Genomic DNA, 21,235 nt, shown 5'->3' on the forward strand with positions numbered 1-21,235 from the left:
CAATTCATTCCATCTTCGCTGCCTCCAGAGAATCACAAGTGTGGGAGTCAGTTGCCAGTGATCGCCAGAGCTGGCGGACAGCCATAAAGGTGGGGCTAAAGAGTGGCGAGTCGAAGAGACTTAGCTGTTGGCAGGAAAAAAGACAGAGGCGCAGGAGGAAAGCCAACTGTGTAACAGCCCCGACAACCAATTTTATCTGCAGCACTTGTGGAAGAGTCTGTCATTCTAGAATTGGCCTTTATAGCCACTCCAGTCGCTGCTTCACAAACCACTGACCACTTCCAGGCGCTTACCCATTGTCTCTCGAGACAAGGAGGCTAAAGAAGAAGAAGAAGATAGTTTGCAGCTCAGTTACTACACCCCTCAATTCTGCTACTGTTACATCATTCCTACCTTTGTTGGATGAGTTTGTGGGATTTACAATGCTATTTTCCAGTTTCAGCTTCTGGCCAGCCATTTTTCAGGCACAAAACTCACAACCTGAGCTGTATTTCTCTTCCTAAGTGTCATCCAAGTCAGCATCAAGCATTTTAAAGTCACCTGCAGCACAGTGACTTGCAGAGTACAGTTCTCTCTGTCTCAGCAACTAATTCAGCCACAGAAATGTGCCTCCTATTGCACCAGCATGCTCTTCTCCATTTCTCACAAAGCCAAACCCAAGTTTCCAGCCAATCTGTGTTGATTATAGGCAGTTTAGTGACATACATCCATATCAGCTGGGAACTGGATAAACACTGCCAAACTCATAGGACCCTTAAAGCTGACACAGGCAGTTTGGCAAGTTATTTTTAAAGCCAGTATGTAGTATGTGGACTTTCTAGTTGAGAAGAATTGTTTTGTATAATGCAGCTTCATATGAAGTAATGCATTTTAGAAGTAAGAATAGGAAAAGAAAATACACCTTAAGTTGCAAGAGTTAAAATTAGTAGTGAGGCAGAGGGACCTTGGAGTGCAGGTACAGAAGTCATTAAGATAAACAAGGCCATAAGCACATACAGGATCCTTGGTTTTTATCCAAAGGCATATAATACAAAAGCAGGGAGGTCATGTTAAACTTGTATAAGACCTTTGTTAGGGGAGGAAATGCTGTACACTTTTGGACAACCAATTATATATAAAGGATATTAAAAAAACAAATAGGTGCACTGTTGATTCAACAACTTTAACAGGAAAACACCCCAAAGGACAGAATCAAACAAAAATTGACATTGAGCCACACTAGGAGATATTAGGATTGATTAAGTTTTAAGGAGGGTTCGAAAGGAGCACCCCATAGTAGTGCTGTGGATCTGAAAGGAGCACCTGCGTTCCCCAACCCGGCTCCACATCAAGGCAACTTAAAAAAAACATACCTTTCGGTGGCAGCCTCCTGCAGTCCTTATAAGCACCACTGGTTAGACCACATGAAGAACCAAAAACTGGCACCTAATCTGCTTAGCACCAAGAATTTTTGGGGAAAAGTCCTTAAACAGGCATTAGGCTACTCATTAACATATTCAAGAGGCCTAGTGCATGTTTCAGGCAGCTGTCACCCATATAAAATATACCTGACATAGGATCAGATGTATTTTAGACACTCTTGGGATGCAGGATATGGCTTTGCAAAATTAGACCGTTTTGCCTGTATCTCACCCAAAAAAAGGGTGCAACAACATCCAACTTCTACATCAGTTATGAATCCTGTAGCTTAATCAATTCATAATTTACAATAATTCTATTGACATGGGTGAAGATGATTCAACCTTTAATTTACAGATGGATTGAAACAAATGCACAAATAGAGCTTTTTGCTCCAATTAGATATTGAGGGGAAAACATGGTCTCTGTTTGACCTGAGTTGCAAGAGCTGCCTGGCAGTGAATTTGCATCAAACTGATATAATCAGGCTGATTAGTGGCTTCTAATTTCTGTCAATAATGAAAAGGCGGCACATATGTCAGGAAAAGTAATTTAACACCTCAGAGATTACAAGTGTCCTTGAATCAAATATATTTTTAAATCAACAATTCAGGAAGGAATTTAACTGGCAAATTCATTGCTATTGTTGCTGCTGAGGATAGTAGCTTCATACTGGTATTATTGAAGTAGTAATAAAAATTTACGAAAATACATTGTGTGCCCAGAAGTTTAATGGATAGATTTTCCTCCTAACTACACCTGGGAAATTGGCATAGTGAAGAGGAAAAAGGGATGCTGACTTATATCAGGTCTATACCCTAGCTGCACTGTCCCAGGATTTCTTGGGGTTTCCCCAAACAATGTAAGAGAGTGCACACCCATAGTAGACACAGGCCTGGCATTAATATAATGAGCTAGAAGAGGCCATTTCTGGCCTTCCACACCATTTTTCCACAAGAGAGAAAGGTATTAATATGTGAAATGATAAACAGACTGTGACAGGAAGGAATAGAGAGTACAAATCTAAGTGTAAATCAGCAGATAAGGCTAGAGGTTACAAAGATAATAAAAGGATAAAACTAAAGGCACTATATCTGAATGCATGTAGCATTTGAAACAAAACAGATAAACTGATAGCAGAAATAGAAATAAATAAGTACAATCTGATAGCCATTACAGAGACATGGCTGCAGGATGACATAGATTGGACCTGAGTGTTGAAGGGGACATGACATTTAGGAAGGACAGGAAGTTAGGAAAAGATGGAGGGGTGGCTCTGTTAATTAATGATGGTATTAGCACAATGGAGAGGGATGACCTAAGTTCAGGAAACCAGGGTGTAGATGTGATTTGGGTAGAGATGAGAAATGATAAAGGACAGAAGTCACTTGTGGGAATAGTAACCACATGGTAGGACAGGGTATAAAGGAAGAAATGGGAGCTTGTCAGAAAGGTACCACAATAATCATGGGGGATTTTAATCTACATATAGAATGAAAAATCAGATGGGCAAAAGTAGCTTAGATGATGAATTCATAGAATGTTTTCGAGAGTTTCTTAGAAAAACGCGTTCTGGAGCCAACCAGAGAGCAGGCTATACTAGACCTGGTATTTATTGCGCAATGAGATAGAATTAATTAATGACCTCATAGTGAAGGTGCACCTAGGCAGCAGTGATCATAATATGATTGAATTTTACATTCAATTTAAGGAAGGGAAGAGTGGGTCTAAGACTAGTATTTGAAACTTAAATAAGGGCAATTATGAGAGCATAAAAGCAGAACAAGCTAAAGTGAACCGGCAAATTAGGTTAAGGGATGGGTCAACAGAGATGCAGTGGCAGACATTTAAGGGGATATTTCAGAATATATACATTCCAATGAGAAAGAAAAATTCCAAGGGGAGGACCCACCATCCATGGTTAACTAAAAAAGTTAAACATAGGATCAAACAAAGAAAAAGCATATAATTGCGCAAAGATGGGTGGCAGATCAGAAGATGGACAAAATATAAAAAACAGCTAGGAATGACTAAAAGATTAAGAGGGGAAAATTAGAGTATGAGAGAAAGCTAGCTAGAAATATAAAAACAGATAGTAAGAGTTTCTACAGATATTTAAAGAAGAATAGTTAAAGTGAGTGTTGATCCTCTAGAAAGTGAGTCTGTGGAATTAATAATGGAAAATAAGGAGATGGCAGATGAATTGAACAGGTATTTTGCATCGGTCTTCACTGTACAAGATACAAGTAACATCCCAGAAATAGTTGTAAATCAGGAAATGGGAGGGAGGAACTCAAGAAAATTACCATCACCAGAGAAGTGGTACTGAGCAAATTGTTGGAGCTGTGGGCTGACAAGTCCCTGGGTGCTGATGGACTACATCCAAGGGTCTTAAAAGAAGTGGCTAGTGAGATAGTTAATGCATTGGTTCTAATTTTCAAAAATTCCCTAGATCGGGGAAGGTTTCATTAGATTGGAAAATAGCGAATGTAACTCCTTTATTCAAAAAGGGAGGGAGACAGAAAGCAGGAAACTGCAGGCCAGTTAGCTTAACATCTGTCACAGGGAAAATGCTAGAAGCTATTATTAAAGACGTGAATGCAGGGAACTTAGAAAAAATCAAGGTAATCAGGCAGAGTCAACACAGTTTTGTTGAAGGGCAATCATGTTTAACCAATTTATTGGAGTTCTTTGAGGGAGTTACATATGCTGTGGATAAAGGGTAACCGGTGGATGTATTGGATTTCCAGATGGCATTTGATAAGGTGCTACATCAAAAGTTTTTGCGGAAAATAAAAGCTCATGGTGTAGGGGGTGACATTTCGGCATGGATAGATAATTAGCTAGCTAATAGGAAACAGATAGTAGGCAAAAATGGGTCAATTTCTGGTTGGCAAGATATAACAAGTGGTGTGCTACAGGGATCAGTGTTGGGGCCTCATCTTTTTACAATTTATATAAATCACTTGGATGAAGGGACCGAAGGTATGGTTGCTAAATTTGCTGGTGACACAAAGATAGGTAGAAAGTAAGTTGTGAAGAGAACATAAGGAGGCTACAAACGGATATAGATAGATTAAATGAGTGGGCAAAGACCTGGCAAATGGAGTATAATATGGGAAAATGTGAATTGTCCATTTTGGCAGGAAGAATAAACAAGCATATTATCTAAATAGTGAGAGATTGCAGAGGGATCTGGGTGTCCCAGTGCATAATCACAAAAGTTAGTGTACAGGTGCAGCAAGTAATTAGGAAAGCTAAAAGAATGTTATCGTTTGTTGCGAGGGGAATTGAATACAAGAGTAGGGAGGTTATGCTTCAGTTATACAGGGCATTGGTGAGACCACCTCTGAAAGTACTGTGTGCGGTATTGGTCTCCTAATTTAAGGATGTAAATGCATTGGAACCAGTTCAGAGAAGGTTTACGAGACTAATACCTGGAATGGGCATGTTGTCTTATGAGGAAAGATTGGAAAGGCTGGGCTTGTAACCGCTGGAGTTTAGAAGAGTAAGAGGTGATTTGATTGAAACATACAAGATCCTGAGGGGTCTTGACAGGGTGGATGTGGAAGGGATGCTTCCACGTGAGAGAATCTAGAACTTGGAGTCGCTGTTTAAAAGGGGTCACCCATGTAAGACAGAGATGAGGAGAAATTTTTTCTCGCATAGGCTCAGGAGTCTTTGGAACTCTTCTTCAAAATGCAGTGGAAGCAGAGTCATTAAATAGTTTTAAGACAGAGGTGGATAGCTTCTTGATAAGAAAGGGGTGAAAGGTTATCAGGGGTAGACAGGAATGTGGAGTTGAGGTTACAATCAGTTCAGCCATGATCTTGTTGATTGGCAGATCAGGCTTGAGAGGCCGAGTGGCCTACCCCTGCTCCTAATTCATATGTTTGTATGTGCGTATTCAAGTCAAATTGCCCATCTCGAATTATTTATTTATTTTTATTTAGAGATACAGCACCGAAACAGGCCCTTCGGCCCACCGAGTCTGTGCCGACCATGAACCACCCATTTATACTAATCCTACACTAATCCCATATTCCTACAACATCCCCACCTGTCCCTATATTCCCCTACCACCTACCTCTACTAGGGGCAATTTATAATGGCCAATTTACCTATCAACTGCAAGTCTTCGGTGGTGGGAGGAAACCGGAGCACCCAGCAAAAAACCCACGCAGACACAGGGAGAACTTGCAAACTCCACACAGGCAGTACCCAGAATTGAACCCGGGTCGCTGGAGCTGTGAGGTTGCGGTGCTAACCACTGTGCCGCCCTTGAGAAGATGGCAGTGAGCCACCTTCTTCAACTACTGCAGTCCATGTGGTGTAGGCACACCCTGTTAGGAAGGGAGTTCCACGTTATTGACCCAGCGACAGTGAAGAAACAGAGATATAGTTCCAAGTCGAGATGGTTTGTGGCTTGGAGGGGAACTTGCAGGTGGTGGTGTTCCCTGACCTTTTTCAAATCAGTCTAACAGGGCAAGGCTTAAGCAAGACCCTATTGCTTCCAGAGGGCCAACTTGCAAGACCAAACTGAAAAATATTTTAAAAGTTAAAAATAACATTCAAAAATGTTGGAGAATTAGCACCATTCGTCTAATGGAAATGGAGCAGTAGAGGAATTAAAATGGAGGTGAAGGCCATTTCTCCCAGGGCCTTCTACTGAGTGCCCAGGGACCTGAATTTGGCAAGTATTATTAATCTCTGCAAATAACATATAGGACCACAATGCAATTTTACTGACCTACTGGGCAGAGTTTACAATGTCAACACTCCACTCTATAAGCCTGTCAGTAGAGCACAAGATGTCCAAAAAGTTTTCAAATCATTTTTGTGGGGGCAGCAAGTAACTCACCTCCCGAGTCCCCAACGTCTTTCCATCATCGACAAGGCACAAGTCAGGAGTGTGATAGAATAATCTCCACTTGCCTGGATAAGTGCAGCTCCAACAGTCAAGAAGCTCAACACCATCCAGGACAAAGCAGGCCGCTTGACCGGCACCCCAACCACCACCTTAAACATTCATTCCCACCACCACTGGCGTATAGTGTGTACCATCGACAAGATGCACTGTGGTAACTAAATCACCATTCACGACTCCTCAGATACTGAAGCTGTCCGTGTAGAAATGCAGCAAGACCTGGACAATATCCAGGCTTGGGCTGATAAGTGGCAAGTAACATTTGTGCCACACAAGTGCCAGGCAATGACCATCTCCCCTTGACATTCAATGGCATTGCCATTGCTGAATCCCCCACTATCAACATCCTAGGGGCTACCATTGACCAGAAACTGAACTGGAGTAGCCATATAAATACCATGGTGACAAGAGCAGGTCAGAGGCTGGGAATCCTGCAGCAAGTAAATCATCTCCGAACTCCCCAAAGCCTGTCCACCATCTACAAGGCACAAGTCAAGAGCGTGATGGAATACTCTCCACTTGCCTGGATGGGTGCGGCTCCAACAACACTCGAGAAGCTCACCACCATGGGGAGGCGCTGGCGTAGTGGTATTATCACTGGACTAATAACCCAGAGACCCAGGGTATTTCTCTGGCGACATGGGTTCAAATCCCACAGCAGAAGGTGGAATTTGAATTCAATTAATAAATCTGGAATTAAAAGCTATTCTAATGATGGCCATGAAACCATTTGTCGATTGTTTTAAAAACCCATCTGGTTCACTAATGTCCCTGAAAGAAGGAAATCTGCTGTCCGTAGCTGGTCTGGCCTACATGTGACTCCAGATCCACAGCAATGTGGTTAACTCTTACATGCCCTCTGAAATGGCCTAGCAAGCCACTCAGTTGTTCCTAACAGCTACAAAGTCAATAAAAAGGAATGAAACCGGACGGACCACCTGGCATCGACCTAGGCACCGAAAACTACAACGCCAAACCCAGCCCTGTCGACCCTGCAAAGTCCTCCTTACTAACATCTGGGGGCTTGTGCCAAAGTTGGGAGAGCTGTCCCACAGGCTAGTCAAGCAACAGCCTGACATAGTCATAATGACGGAATCATACTTTACGATGTCCCAGACACTGCAATCACTATCCCTGGGTATGTCCTGTCCCACCAGCAGGACAGACCCAGCAGAGGTGGCGGGACAGTGGTCTACAGTAGGGAGGGAGTTGCCCTGGGAGTCCTCAACATCGACTCTGGACCCCATGAAGTCTCATGGCATCAGGTCAAACATGGGCAAGGTAACCTCCTACCTCCACCGACCTCAGCTGATGAGTCAGTACTCCTCCATGTTGAACACCACTTGGAGGAAGCACTGAGGGTGGCAAGGGCACAGAATGTACTCTGGGTGGTGATGGACATTGAAGTCCCCCAAGAGTGGCTCAGTAGCACCACTACTGACCGAGCTGGCCGAGTCCTAAAGGACATAGCTGCTAGACTGGGTCTGCGGCAGGTGGTGAGTGAACCAAGAGGGAAAAACATACTTGACCTTGTTCTCACCAATCTGCCTGCCGCAGATGCTTCTGTCCATGACAGTATTGGTAGGAGTGACCACCGCACAGTCCTTGTGGAGACGAAGTCGCACCTTCACATTGAGGATACTGTCCATCGTGTTATGTGGCACTATCACCGTGCTAAATGGGATAGATTTCGAACAGATCTAGCAATGCAAAACTGGGCATCCGTGAGGCGCTGTGGGCCATCAGCAGCAGCAGAATTGGACTCAACCACAATTTGTAACCTCATGGCCCGGCATATCCCCCACTCTACCATTACCATCAAGCCAGGAGACCAACCCTGATTCAATAAAGAGTGCAGGAGGGCATGCCAGGAGCAGCACCAGGCATACCTCAAAATGAGGTGTCAACCTGGTGAAGCTACAACCCAGAACTACTTGCATGCCAAACTGCATAAGCAGCGTGCAATAGACAGAGCTAAGCGATCCCATAACCAATGGATCAGATCTAAGCTCTGCAGTCCTGCCACATCCAGCCGTAAATGATGGTGGACAATTAAACAACTAACTGGAGGAGGTGGCTCCATAAATATCCCCATCATCAACGATGGGGGAGCCCAGCACATCAGTGTGAAAGATAAGGCAGAAGCATTTGCAACAATTTTCAGCCAGAAGTGCTGTGTTGATGATCCAACTCGGCCTCCTCCTGAAGTCCCCAGCATTACAAATGCCAGACTTCAGCCAATTCGATTCACTCCACATGATATCAAGAAACAACTGAAAGCACTGGACACTACAAAGGCTATGGGTCCTGACAATATTCCAGCAATAGTACAGAAGACCTGTGCTCCAGAACTTGCCGCACCCCTAGTCAAGCTGTTCCAATACAGCTACAACACTGGCATCCACCCTGCAATGTGGAAAATTGCCCAGGTATGTCCTGTACACACAAAGCAGGACAAATCCAACCCGGCCAATTACCACCCCATCGGTCTACTCTCAATCATCAGCAAAATGATGGAAGGTGTCATCAACAGTGCCATCAAGCAGCACTTGCTTAGCAATAACCTGCTCAGTGATACCCAGTTTGGGTTCCGCCAGGGCCACTCAGCACCTGACCTCACTACAGCCTTGGTTCAAACATGGACAAAAGAGCTGAACTCAAGAGGTGAGGTGAGAGTGACTGCCCTTGACATCAAGGCAGCATTTGACCGAGTATGGCATCAAGGAGCCCTAGCAAATCTGGAGTCAATGGGAATCAGGGAGAAAACTCTCTGCTGGTTAGAGTCATACCTAGCGCAAAAGACGATGGCTGTGCTTGTTGGAGGTCAATCATCTCAGCTCCAGGACATCGCTGCAAGAGTTCCTCAGGGTAGTGTCCTAGGCCCAACCATCTTCAGCTGCTTCATCAATGACCTTCCTTCAATCATAAGGTCAGAAGTGGGGATGTTCACTGATGATTGCACGATGTTCAGCACCATTCGTGACTCCTCAAATACTGAAGCAGTCCATGTAGAAACGCAGCAAGACTTGGACAATATCCAGGCTTGGGCTGATAAGTGGCAAGTAACATTTGTGCCACACAAGTACCAGGCAATGACCATCTCCAAGAGAGAATCTATCATCTCCCTTTGACATTCAATGTCAATACCATCCGCTGAACCCCCCACTATCAACATCCTAGGGGCTACCATTGACCAGAAAGTGAACTGGAATAGCCATATAAATACCATGGCTACAAGAGCAGGTCAGAGGCTAGGAATCCTGCGGCGTGAAACTCACCTCCTGACTCCCCAAAGCCTGTCCACCATCTACAAGGCACAAGTCAGGAGTGTGATGGAATACTCTCCACTTGCCTGGATGGGTGCAGCCCCAAAAACACTCAAGAAGCTCGACACCCATCCAGGACAAAGCAGCCCGCTTGATTGGTACCCCATCCAAAAACATTCACTCCCTCCACCGACGCACAGTGGCAGCAGTGTGTACCATCTACAAGATGCACTGCAGCAACGCAACAAGGCTCCTTAGACAGCACCTTCCAAACCCGCGACCTCTACCAACTAGAAGGACAAGGGCAGCAAACACATGGGAACACCACCACCTGCAAGTTCTCCTCCAAGTCACACACCATTCTGAATTGGAATTATATTGCCGTTCCTTCAGTGTCGCTGGGTCAAAATCCTAGAACTCTCTTCCTAACAGCACTGTGGGTGTACCTACCTCACATGGACTGCAGCGGTTCAAGAAGGCAACTCACCACCATCTTCTCAAGGGCAATCAGGGATGGGCAATAAATGGTGGCCTAGCTACTGACACCCACATCCCATGAATGAATTTAAAAAAAAAAACTTGCCAAGCCTACTTCGACGGAGCCTTCCAAACCGACGACCTAGAAGAACTAGGGCAGTAGGTGCTTGGGAACACCACCATCTGTCAGTTCCTCTCCAAGTCACATACCATCCTGATTTGGAACCATATTGCCATTCCTTCACGGTTGTTGGGTCAAAATCCTCGTCCCTCCCCAACAGCACTGTGGATATACTGACACCATATGGACTGTAGCAATTAGGAATGGGCAACAAATGCTGGCCTTAGCAGTGACGCTCTTATCCCATGAAGGAATATTTTTTAAAAAAAGAGCAGCAGCAGAGTGCACCTTCAGCCTCCATGGGAAAAATGTGGGCTGCTGCCACCCTAAGCTCCCACCTCCCAGTTTCCAATGTCCCTCGGAAGTACCTTCCTCCTAGTCTACTATTCTGGCCCGGAACTGGTAAGTAGTAGTGCTGTGTCTGTTGCTTTGCAAATCACATTAGGAATTTCCTTGGAGATACTCCCGATTGACTGCCATAACTCCAGCAGAAGTTCCATTTACATTTTATCCAGGTTTTCAATGATGTGCCACTGCAGTTATGGAGGCTGATTGGAAGATTTCCAAAAGGAAACTCTCCAATGTAACTACTTCCAATGAATGAGGGACACATGATTAAATTAAATTTAGGACAGAGAGCAAGAGGAACATTTTTAGAGGGTTTATAAGGCTGTAAAATAGACAACCACAGTTAGTGATTGAAGCAAAAGCTAGGTGAACATTTAATAAGTTAGGTGGTTGAAGGGGAATAAAGGGATATGGGAACAATAGGATTAAGACTATTATTGCTTGTGCAGAAAATGACCACCAACATGGACTGTTTGGGCCTCAATAGCCTTTTTCAGTGTTGTAATTTCTATGTAATTTTGTGTAATGTAATGGTGCACTCTCTTTTCAACTATAGAACTGAACTATTTTTTGTACCCGCTTCTCTGGACCAATTCTCTTGGAATTTTTTCTGCAAATCAAGTGTGGTTACCCTCTCCTTTTCCAATTTTGACATTAAACTTAATTATGCTTTGGTTACTGCTTCCTAGGTGAACCCATCCCTCACATTATCTACTTGCCCTACTTTGTTACCTAGATGCAGCACTGCCTTTTTTCTTGTCTTAAGGGTTCTCATGAAAGGTCATAGACCAGAAATGTTAACACACACAATCTCTTCACAGACGCTGCCTGATCTGCTGAGTGTTTCCAGCATTTTCTGTTTCTATTGAAATTGCTGAGCTATTTTCCAAACAATTGGGTATTCCACTGCCAGATTACCAAACTTTTGTTTTTGCACCAGTTAAAAGTGGCTCTGTAACTGCTTGTTGAGCATTGGAAAGGAAAACTATTACAGGTGTGTCATGGTCAACTTTTATTATTTATATTCAATTGGATCACACATTTGGTTGCAGCACATTCTAATCATCATTGGGTTGTACATAATGGATAAAGGGGATACTTAACCACTTTTCACAGGAAATATAGCCCAGAGATATTAAAATGTGACAAAAGCTCAAAATTTAGGTCATGTATCAAATTATTTTCAAGTTTAAAAAAAAACTTTAGATCAATTTGGCAAGATTAAAAGTAAGCAGACATTATAACATTTTCACCAATAGCTGGGCGCGGCATAAAAAAAAGCAAGGTCCAGAAGAGGGCAACAATAAAATTCTAAATTATAAAAATGAACTTTATTGTACAATACTTCTGAACTTTTATTAAAAAAAAAAATCAAACATTCATTCTTGTTCAAAAACATCAACAGTTCTCCATAACTTCAGAATATCAATTTTCATTTAAAGTTATGTTGGTTTGTACAGAGTTACAGCCAGTTTCCTTTTTTCAGACACAATTCAGTTGAACTTTGTTACCCTTTGTACTCATTATCACAGTAGCCAACAAACAGTGGTTCAGCTGGTATCCCACGTCTGCAAGAAAAAAAAAGTCACTTGCTTGTACAAACTCTACGATTTAGCAAACAGTAGCACATATCGGAGGAGATGGGGGAGTCTTTCAATATGCTCCAACAACAGCTACTATGTATAAGACTACTACTCACAATCTTGAAATACAAATTAGAATCTCCTAATTTTATTACAGATACAACAGGAATTGGTGAGAGGGTAATTTTAAAAAATATTTTGCACTTATAGTGCGATGTGAAATACTTTAACAATTAGCTGTATAATTGATTCATTCCTTACCGGACCATGCGGCAGCGATGTTTGGCTAGCCTCTTATATGCATCTTTTAAATCTGTTGTTTCTGTACTGCTCCAAAGACGTTCACCAACAGCACTTGCCCGAGGCCTTCGGGGAAGAGAAAAATAAGAAATGTTTGTTTGATAAGAATGTTGCTCAAAGTTTAATAGTATATAAACAAAATTAAGCAAATGATATGGCATGGCATCAATTAGGAGCCCAAAATTCAGGAATCACATCACTTTTTATGCCACTTTATTCTGTTCCCTACAGTTGATACGAGGAGGGCTTAAAATGCACGAGGCAAATGCAAATCAGAGACAGGCAGTTTTATTTTTGGAGAGGCTTAGCACTCTTTACAAAACTGAAATCTTATGCTTTCAGCAACGAACAGAAAAACTCCACTTGACTCAGTAGGATTTGTTCACTTATTCCAAATTAAGCATTCCCTCCAGGAAGCAGCAATGATTTGCAAGCCAAAAGCCAACCTCTTTACAGCTACTAACTCTCCAAGATACTGGAAAGCATCTCTGCCCTATATACTTGTGCTCATCTTCATAGAATAAATAGAAAAGCAAAAAAGGAGCATTGGAGTGAGTCGCTAAACAGAAAAGTGGAAGGGAATAAAAACAAGAAATGCTGGAATCACTCAGCAGGTCTGGCAGCATCTGTGGAAAGAGAAGCAGAGTTAACGTTTCGGGTCAGGGAATCTGGGGAGAAACCCTCAAAATAAGTGATCAGCTCAAAACTTGCATACTGAATCTACCACATTTCATAAATTATGTGGTCAGACAACTGATGGAGGATGTGGCAAGACTGGCACATTTTTGGGTCATGCCCCTAAAAACTATTTTAGCATGCAATACAGATAGTACAACAGGTCTGTCTCCAGGGATGCAAGATACATTTGAGGTGCCAAAAATGGCACAACTAGCAACCATTTGTATCCCACAATCTCTACTATGGTGAAACCCTACTCTCCCCATAAATGTGGATTCAGCATCTGTAGTATACAGATTCTGCCCAGAACTGGAAAAGTGTCAAGTAGCCAGAATCCCTTTTACCTGGAATAATAGGTCCTTTATCAAGCTTCATTACAAAGCCCTGCACAGGTGGGGTGATGGTTAATACCACTAAGAATACATATCTTAACTATAAAACAAAACAAAGTGACCAAATCCAAAACCACCCCTGGAGGGGAGGAACAGTCCCTTCAGCTGAGCTGTCCCCACCTGATGTTTGCAATGTACCCGAAGTAATGAATAAAAAGTTCAAGATATAAAAGTGTATTTTTCTTGTCCAAAAGTTGAGAGTTTGAAGCCGCTTACACTTAGACTGTTAATTGCTAATGTATTTCAGCTTTCCTATTTCAACTTTTAATCCATTTTTTTGTAACATTTGGTTTCTTGAATTAATTGGATTATATATTCTACCCTTTAAGTATCAAGTCAATTGGTGAATGCTCATAGGTAGGCCAATAGCACGAGAAGTCTCAAGGTCCTCACTCAACACAGGTACTTAAAGGCAAGAGAGGAAAAGGATAATTTAAATTCAGGACTCTCATTGTTTAGAAGGAAAGTTGGGAAAACCATTAAGCATGTACTACCAAGAAATCAAGCTTTAAGTGTCAAACCTTACACATGAACATTCGAGCAGCTAGGTTTACAATGTTCTGCAATTTGCAGTAATCTGAAGCATGGACAATTTTGGCATGATGCAAGTACAATTCAAAATGTAATAAGCTAGTGTTCAATGTAGACTGGTTGCACCATAACATACCCCACTGCCAACAGCTTTGGTGACTAAAGGAATTGGACATATTTAAAATCTCTTAAAAAGGATATAAAAATCTAAACCCAACTTTTTTTTTTAAAGCAGAACTAGATAAGCCCAATTGAATTATATTGCGCTACATTAATACAGTCAACATTTATTTATCTGTCATTTTCAAATAAACCCATTCCTCTGGGTTGACAAAGATCAAATTCATTACGTAAGCAGAAAGGTTTGCTACCATAATCGTGAAGCAAGATTAGTTGCATCCACATATTCGCCCCAAAGACAAGCCTCGCCTCCAATCACGAGCTTCTTCTGTGCTGCAGTTCCTGTAAATGGGGGAAAAAAAAGGGAATGGGAAGGTTACGACTGGGACATAACTACTGCTAAGCCTGGTGACTAGTTCAATTCTCCAAGTCAATTAATTGGGTCCTTAGAAACTGTTGTCAGGATTATTATAATATTGTAGAACAGATTATCACCTTGAAACTATTTATTTTAATACAGCACATATTTAGCATCGTAAAGATAGATACCAGTAGTCAACACTTAGCAGAATCAAATAGTGCAAGGATAGTACACGACAATGTCAATATTGGATGAAGATTGAAACCATAAGGGAATAGAATACTACATTTTACAGAATCTTTAGCAAAAAGGAATTTGACACCCAGAAACCAAGAAAATACAATGCTGAAATTCATTTTTAGGCAATTTTGAGATTAAACTTACCTCAGATTTATCATAATGGTAAAAGGATGCAATAGTATGACAAATTATGCCATTTCTTCTAAAATATTCAGCACTACTGGCTAGCGTGAGAAAGGTTATAGTCAGCAGCTCTAATACCATAGGCACCAAACACATTCTTCTTAGATGACGGTAAAAGTGCATGGTGAGCAGTTTGGGGAAAGAGATTTAGAAAAATACGATAGCATGCACTTTTAAAGATACATCCTCAAAAGATACAGGAGTCCCTTAGTAAAACCCAAAGTCATGCATTTAAAATGCTGGTTCTAAGTTATTGATTCAAAATTCAGACAAAGGATGCAAAGAGATGCTTTGCATTGTTTAAGCCCCTGCATACACACTAAAGACTTCCCACTTTCACCTCAGCTCATCTGCAGCTGAAACCCTCATCCATACTGGAGTTACCTCTAAACAATTCCATTGCTCTTCTAGCCAGTCACCCATTCTCCACCTGCTGTGGACTTCAGCTCATCCAAAACTCTGCATCTCATAGTTGCACCACACCAAGTCCAGCTTGCCCACACCTCTATCTTGCTGATCTACATTGGGGGACTGAAAGCAAATGTCTCAAATGTAAAATTCTCATCATGGTGTTTAAATCCCTTAAGGACTTGCTGTTCCCCTCTGTAATCTCCTCTGCACTTTTTCCAAAGCTTCAATGGTTATCCTTGTGAAGATACCAAAACTGGACACAATATTCAAGCCAAGGCCTTATATACAGAATTGTATGCTTTGTTAACTGCCCTATAAATATACCATTTCACTCTAGCCATCAGTTCATAGCACTGTTTATGAACCTTTAAGAGATCTGTGCACCAGAATGCCCCAATCTTTCTTTCTCCACTGGCTTTAGTACTTTTCCCTGAAGGGTTTATGTATGTTAACAAAGCATTCTCCTTGTCACACACTTCACTTTTCCAAGTTAATAATTTGCCAGTCATGTGTTCAATCTCCCAACACATCTACATTCACTTGTAATAATTGAGCATAGTCCACAGTCCTCACGTATCTAGACATTTTCCAATGTTTAGGCTCCATGTGATGAAATTCCTTCCCTAAACACAACCATCTCCCTCTCCATCAAGGCCCTGCTTAAAAATGTCCACATTTGACAAAACTTTTGGCCACTGCACCCTTAACATCAGCATCCAGTATTTTTTTGTCTGGCTCTACCACTTTGGAGCATTTTGGGACATTGAGACATTAAAGGTACAATGGAAAAGCAAGTGGTTGTAATTCCACATTTTTCAAAGCAATAATTAACAGGAATATTGAGGCAGAATGAATAATAATGTCTGCATGAATAATTGGGGACACATTCAGGAGAGGGGAAAAAAACCTCCACAGAAGAATGTCCCCAAACCATGTAGATAGCTAGAAAGATAGAAAGACTTGCATTTATATAGAGTCTTTCATGACCACCAGACATCTCAAAGGACTTTACAACCAATGAAGTACATTTGAAATGGAGACACTGTTGTGGTGTAGGAAACACGGCAGCCAATTTGTGCACAAACAGCAATTTGATAATGACCAGATAATCTATTTTTGTGATGTTGATTGAGGGATATATATTGACCAGGACACCAGGGATAACTCCGCTGTTCTTCTTTGAAATAGCACCATGGAATCTTTTACATCCACCTGAGCAGTCAGATAGGGCCTTGGCATAATGTCTCACCTGAAAGACAGCACCGCCGACAATGCAGCACTCCCTCAGTACCGCATGGTGTGTCAGCCTTGATTTTTGTGCTCTAGAGCAGGGCTTGAACCTGGAACCTTGGTGATTCAGAGGCAAGAGTGCAACCCACTGAGCCACAGCTGATACTTAATAAAAACTTGATAAAGACAAAAAAAAATGTTGAGACAGCAATAGCAAATCATGTAAACTAGCGAGGTTTGGGAGGGTGGGAGATATAAAGCAAGGAAATAGAATCCCAGATAAAATGATGTAGGATAGAAGGCAGTAAATATATTGCTCTTAGAGAAGTGCTTAAATTAGAAAGAATATGCAGAGGCAATCTGTTGTCTGTTGGAAACTCGATGATATGCTGTACCGAGTCCCACACAGAAGGCTATTAAACTCAAAGCTGCAGGGATTCATTGTACTTCTAGGGTATTAAACATAGGAAAAGACCCGGAGCTGAATTTTGCAATGTCAGGTGACATGGTAGGGGGCCTGGAAATTGCCTCTGGGAGAGGCCCGCCATGGGCCTAGATGCCAGGATGGCCCTGTCCCATATTTCTGGTGATGGAGAGGCCTCATGGCAGCCTCCCCACTGCTTTGTGACAGGAGACACATCTATATATGGTAATCAATGTAAATTAATGAATTACTTGGTGCCGCCGGCCGTCATGCTCAGATATCATGGTCAGCGGCCAGCGCTCCTGTATCGTCTGAACTCCGACCAGTGATGGATGGCAGAACACTGGTAGTGAGAGGAGGAGGAAAGTATATCAGTGCAGGAGATGGGGTGGGGAGTGTGGGGTCAAATTTCCCTGAATGGTCTAGGGGGTGATGGGAAGGGGTAAAGTTAAAAGTTTCTGACCTTTTTGGGGGGGGGGGGGAGAAAGAAGAGGTAGTAAAAAAAAGGATCAAGGGATGAAATGTAAGTTTATTGGGGAGGTGGGGAAGGGGCTGGGAATATTAATTTAATAATTTGTAATAAACTTTAAAGCAATGTGCCTTTAAAACTTTAAATGAAATGCAAGGGCTTGAAGTCATTTAAAAATGGCGTCGGCAACTGCACAGTGGCACCAGCACCTCACCATCTTTGGCGAGCTGGTAAAATTCAGCCCCAGCTGTTTCATCAAGTCTGACCCATTCAGTCACATTGCAACTAGGCAGCACAACAGCCCTTCCCCTCCCCAATACCTTACACATACCAGCAGTCAACTAAACAGGAAAGCCAAAGAGATAAACAAAAATTGATTTTAAAAATCTTGAAGGGTAGGAAACCGAGAGTATTTGTTAGAGGGGTCATGCCAGAGTTGTATAAAGTACTAGCTTATGCATCTCCAAGCTCACAATTGGTATCATTACTATTCAGTTTTCAAAAATGATTTGAACTTAGAAATTTGATGTAAAGTGGTCAAATCAGAAGAGGCAGCTCTGAAATAAGGTGGGAATATGTATATAGGCAGAACAATGGCAGATGATATTTAATACAAATATTAAGTGCTGCAAAATAGGAAGAATAGACAATACATAGTCCATGAATTGTGTTTAAATAGCTGAGTGAAGCTGAATGAAATCCAGGAGTTTTAGCAGGCTTATGCTCAATATGTGCAAGCAATGCAGAGCAATAACCAAAGCACATAGAATATTGAACTGCATATGTTACTGAAACTTTCATCTATACTTTAGTTACCTCTAGACTTGATTACTCCCACAATCTGGCTGGCTAGCTGCCTCCCACCCAGCATAAACTTCAGCTCATCCAAAATTCTATTGCCCACATCTTATCCCACACCAGTCTTCGCTGATCTACAACTACGATCCCCCGTTGCTAGTTTTAAAATTCTCATTTTCCACCCATGCCAAAAAACACTTCCTCAAACTCTAGTCTCGTGACTCCTTTGACCCCCATCCCCAACCTATTGGCATTTGTGCCTTCAGCTGCCTAGGCCGCACTCTCAAAGTCCTTCTCTCACCACCTCCTCCTCCTCTTTAAACACCATCTCTGCTCAAGCTATTGTCATTCCACTAAATATTTCCTTTGGCTCAGCGTTTCGGGTTTGCCCAATTATGTCACTGTAAAGCATCTTGGAACTTTTTCTACATTAAATAGATGCAGATTAATTCAGGGGAGGTGATGGCCATACTTGATAATACTCTTGCCAGAAAGTAATATATCGTGCCAGTTCTATCAAGGAAGACGAGCATTTTTAAAGGCTTGGAGGCAGTGCAAAGAGCCAAAAAGCTGATTTCTGATGTCAGAGGTATCAAGTTATGAGGAGGACTTAAAAGCCTTCGGAAGAAGCAAGAGGTGATCTTTGAGATATATATAAAAATTGCCACTGCAGGGAAAAAAAAAGGACCAGTTCAAATTGGTAAAACGCAAGACTGATGTCAGGATATTCTTCAAACAACACTTGTAATGGACCTACAAATAGACTAGTGGAAGCAAAAATCCTGCAGTCACTCAGAGTAGCATTTGGCTTCTTCTGATGAATCAAGATAAGTCTGTAAATATGTTGTGATCCCCCGATAATTGCATGCTGAATTATTCCATTGGATGTGATCACTATGGTACTGCACTAAACAAGGGCTTTTGGAATTCTTTGAAGATAGAAGGCTTAACAGAGACTAGACTTTAAAAAAAATGTTAGAGTGTTTGGGAATATCCTGAAGGACATGAATTATGCTATGCAACTGCAATTTTTTTTTTTTTTTAGGCATTACAAAGAACAGTACAGCACAGGAATAGGCCATTTGGCCCTCCAAGCCTGCGCCGATCATGATGCCTGTCTCAACTAAAATCTTCTGCACTTCCGGGGTCCGTATCCCCCTATTCATGTATTTCTCAAGATGCTTCTCATATGTCGCTATCGTACCTGCTTCCACCACCTCCCCCGGCAGCAAGTTCCAGGAACTCACCACCCTCTGTGTATAAAAAAAAAAACTTGCCTTGCACACCCCCTCTAAACGTTGCCCCTCGCACCATAAACCTATGTCCCCTAGTAACTGACTCTTCCACCCTGGGATAAAGCTTCTGACTATCCACTCTCTCCATGCCACTCATAACTTTGTAAACCTCTATCATGTCGCCCCTCCACCTCCGTCGTTCCAGTGAAAACAATCCGAGTTTTTCCAACCTCTCCTCATAGCTAATGCCCTCCAGACCAGGCAACATCCTGGTAAACCTCTTCTGTATCCTCTCCAAAGCCTCCACATCCTTCTAGTAGTGTGGCGACCAGAATTGTACGCAATATTCCAAGTGTGGCCTAACTAAGGTTCTGTACAGCTGCAGCATGACGACTTGCCAATTTTTATACTCTATGCCCCGACCGATGAAGGCAAGCATGCCGTATGCCTTCTTGACTACCTTATCCACCTGGGTTGCCATTTTCAGTGATCTGTGGACCTGTATGCCCAGATCTCTCTGCCAGTCAATACTCATAAGGGTTCTGCCATTTACTGTATACTTCCCACCTGTATTAGACCTTCCAAAATGCATTACCTCATATTTGTCCGGATTAATCTCCATCTGCAATTTCTCCGTCCAAGTCTCTATATCCTGCTGTATCCTCTGACAATCCTCATCACTATCCGCAACTCCACCAACCTTTGTGTCGTCCGCAAACTTACTAATCAGACCAGCTACATTTTCCTCCAAATCATTTATATATACTACAAACAGCAAAGGTCCCAGCACTGATCCCTGTGGAACACCACTAGTCACATCCTCTCACTAATAAGGTCATTTGTTTCCAAATGGGAGTAAATCCTGTCCTGAAGAATCCTCTCCAATAATTTCCCTACCACTGACGTAAGGCTCACCGGCCTATAATTTCCTGGATTATCCTTGCTACCCTTCTTAAACAAAGGAACAACATTGGCTATTCTCCAGTCCTCTGGGACTTCACCTGTAACCAATGAGGATACAAAGATTTCTGTCAAGGCCCCAGCAATTTCCTCCCTTGCCTCCCTCAGTATTCTGGGGTAGATCCCATCAGGCCCTGGGGACTTATCTACCTTAATGCTTTGCAAGACACCCAACACCTCCTCTTTTTTGATATGGACATGACCCAGACTATCTACACTCCCTCCCCAAACAAGAGTGAGGAAAAGGGAAGAATGGTATTCCTAGCAGGGTGGGTGGGGGGGGGGGGGGGGGGGGAAACCTTTCACATACTGGTGTGGATATATTTATTCCAACATACAGTGGAAGCCACATATAATGGATTGTTTGTAACTAGACATTTGATGCGCTATGCTCAAGGTTGCGGAAACAAGTTTACGCATGAAAATTAGCTGCACTACATATAGCTTGACCGTGTGCCATGCTACAGCTAATCAAGACTCAAATTTACATTTCAGTCAATTCTTGAATTACTGCAGCTGAGCTGCAGCATCCTCAAACAGGCAAGTGCAATCTGTAACTATTTGCTTCTTTGGGACCAAAGTTCTATTCCTCAGGCAAAAACAAAATACTGCAGATGCTGGAATCTGAAATAAAAACAAAATGTGCTGGAAATACTTAGCAGGTCTGGCAGCATCTGTGGAGCGAGTAACAGTTAAATGTTCCAGGTTGATGATCTTTCATCAGAACACCCGAGAACACTACCCAAAATAATTCTGGACACACTTTAGGAAGAGCGAGCAGGC

At 42.3% G+C, this 21,235-nt stretch overlaps 1 protein-coding gene across 2 annotated transcripts in view; it reads right to left on the reverse strand.

Moving 5' to 3' along the window:
• Window positions 1–11,536: 11,536 nt before the first annotated feature.
• The window catches only part of hexb (hexosaminidase B (beta polypeptide)), a 64,064-nt gene continuing 54,365 nt past the window's right edge, over window positions 11,537–21,235 (reverse strand). For both annotated transcript variants that reach the window (XM_068029536.1, XM_068029535.1), the window contains exons 11-13: window positions 14,393–14,483; window positions 12,382–12,486; window positions 11,537–12,105 (exon numbers count right to left, since the gene is read on the reverse strand). In XM_068029536.1, the coding sequence (XP_067885637.1) occupies window positions 12,045–12,105; window positions 12,382–12,486; window positions 14,393–14,483 (257 nt within the window). In that variant the 3' untranslated portion in view covers window positions 11,537–12,044. The remainder of the gene's footprint in view (window positions 12,106–12,381; window positions 12,487–14,392; window positions 14,484–21,235) is intronic.

Source organism: Heterodontus francisci, chromosome 4 (genome assembly GCF_036365525.1).
Source record: "Heterodontus francisci isolate sHetFra1 chromosome 4, sHetFra1.hap1, whole genome shotgun sequence".
NCBI classification, from domain to species: Eukaryota; Metazoa; Chordata; class Chondrichthyes; order Heterodontiformes; family Heterodontidae; genus Heterodontus; species Heterodontus francisci.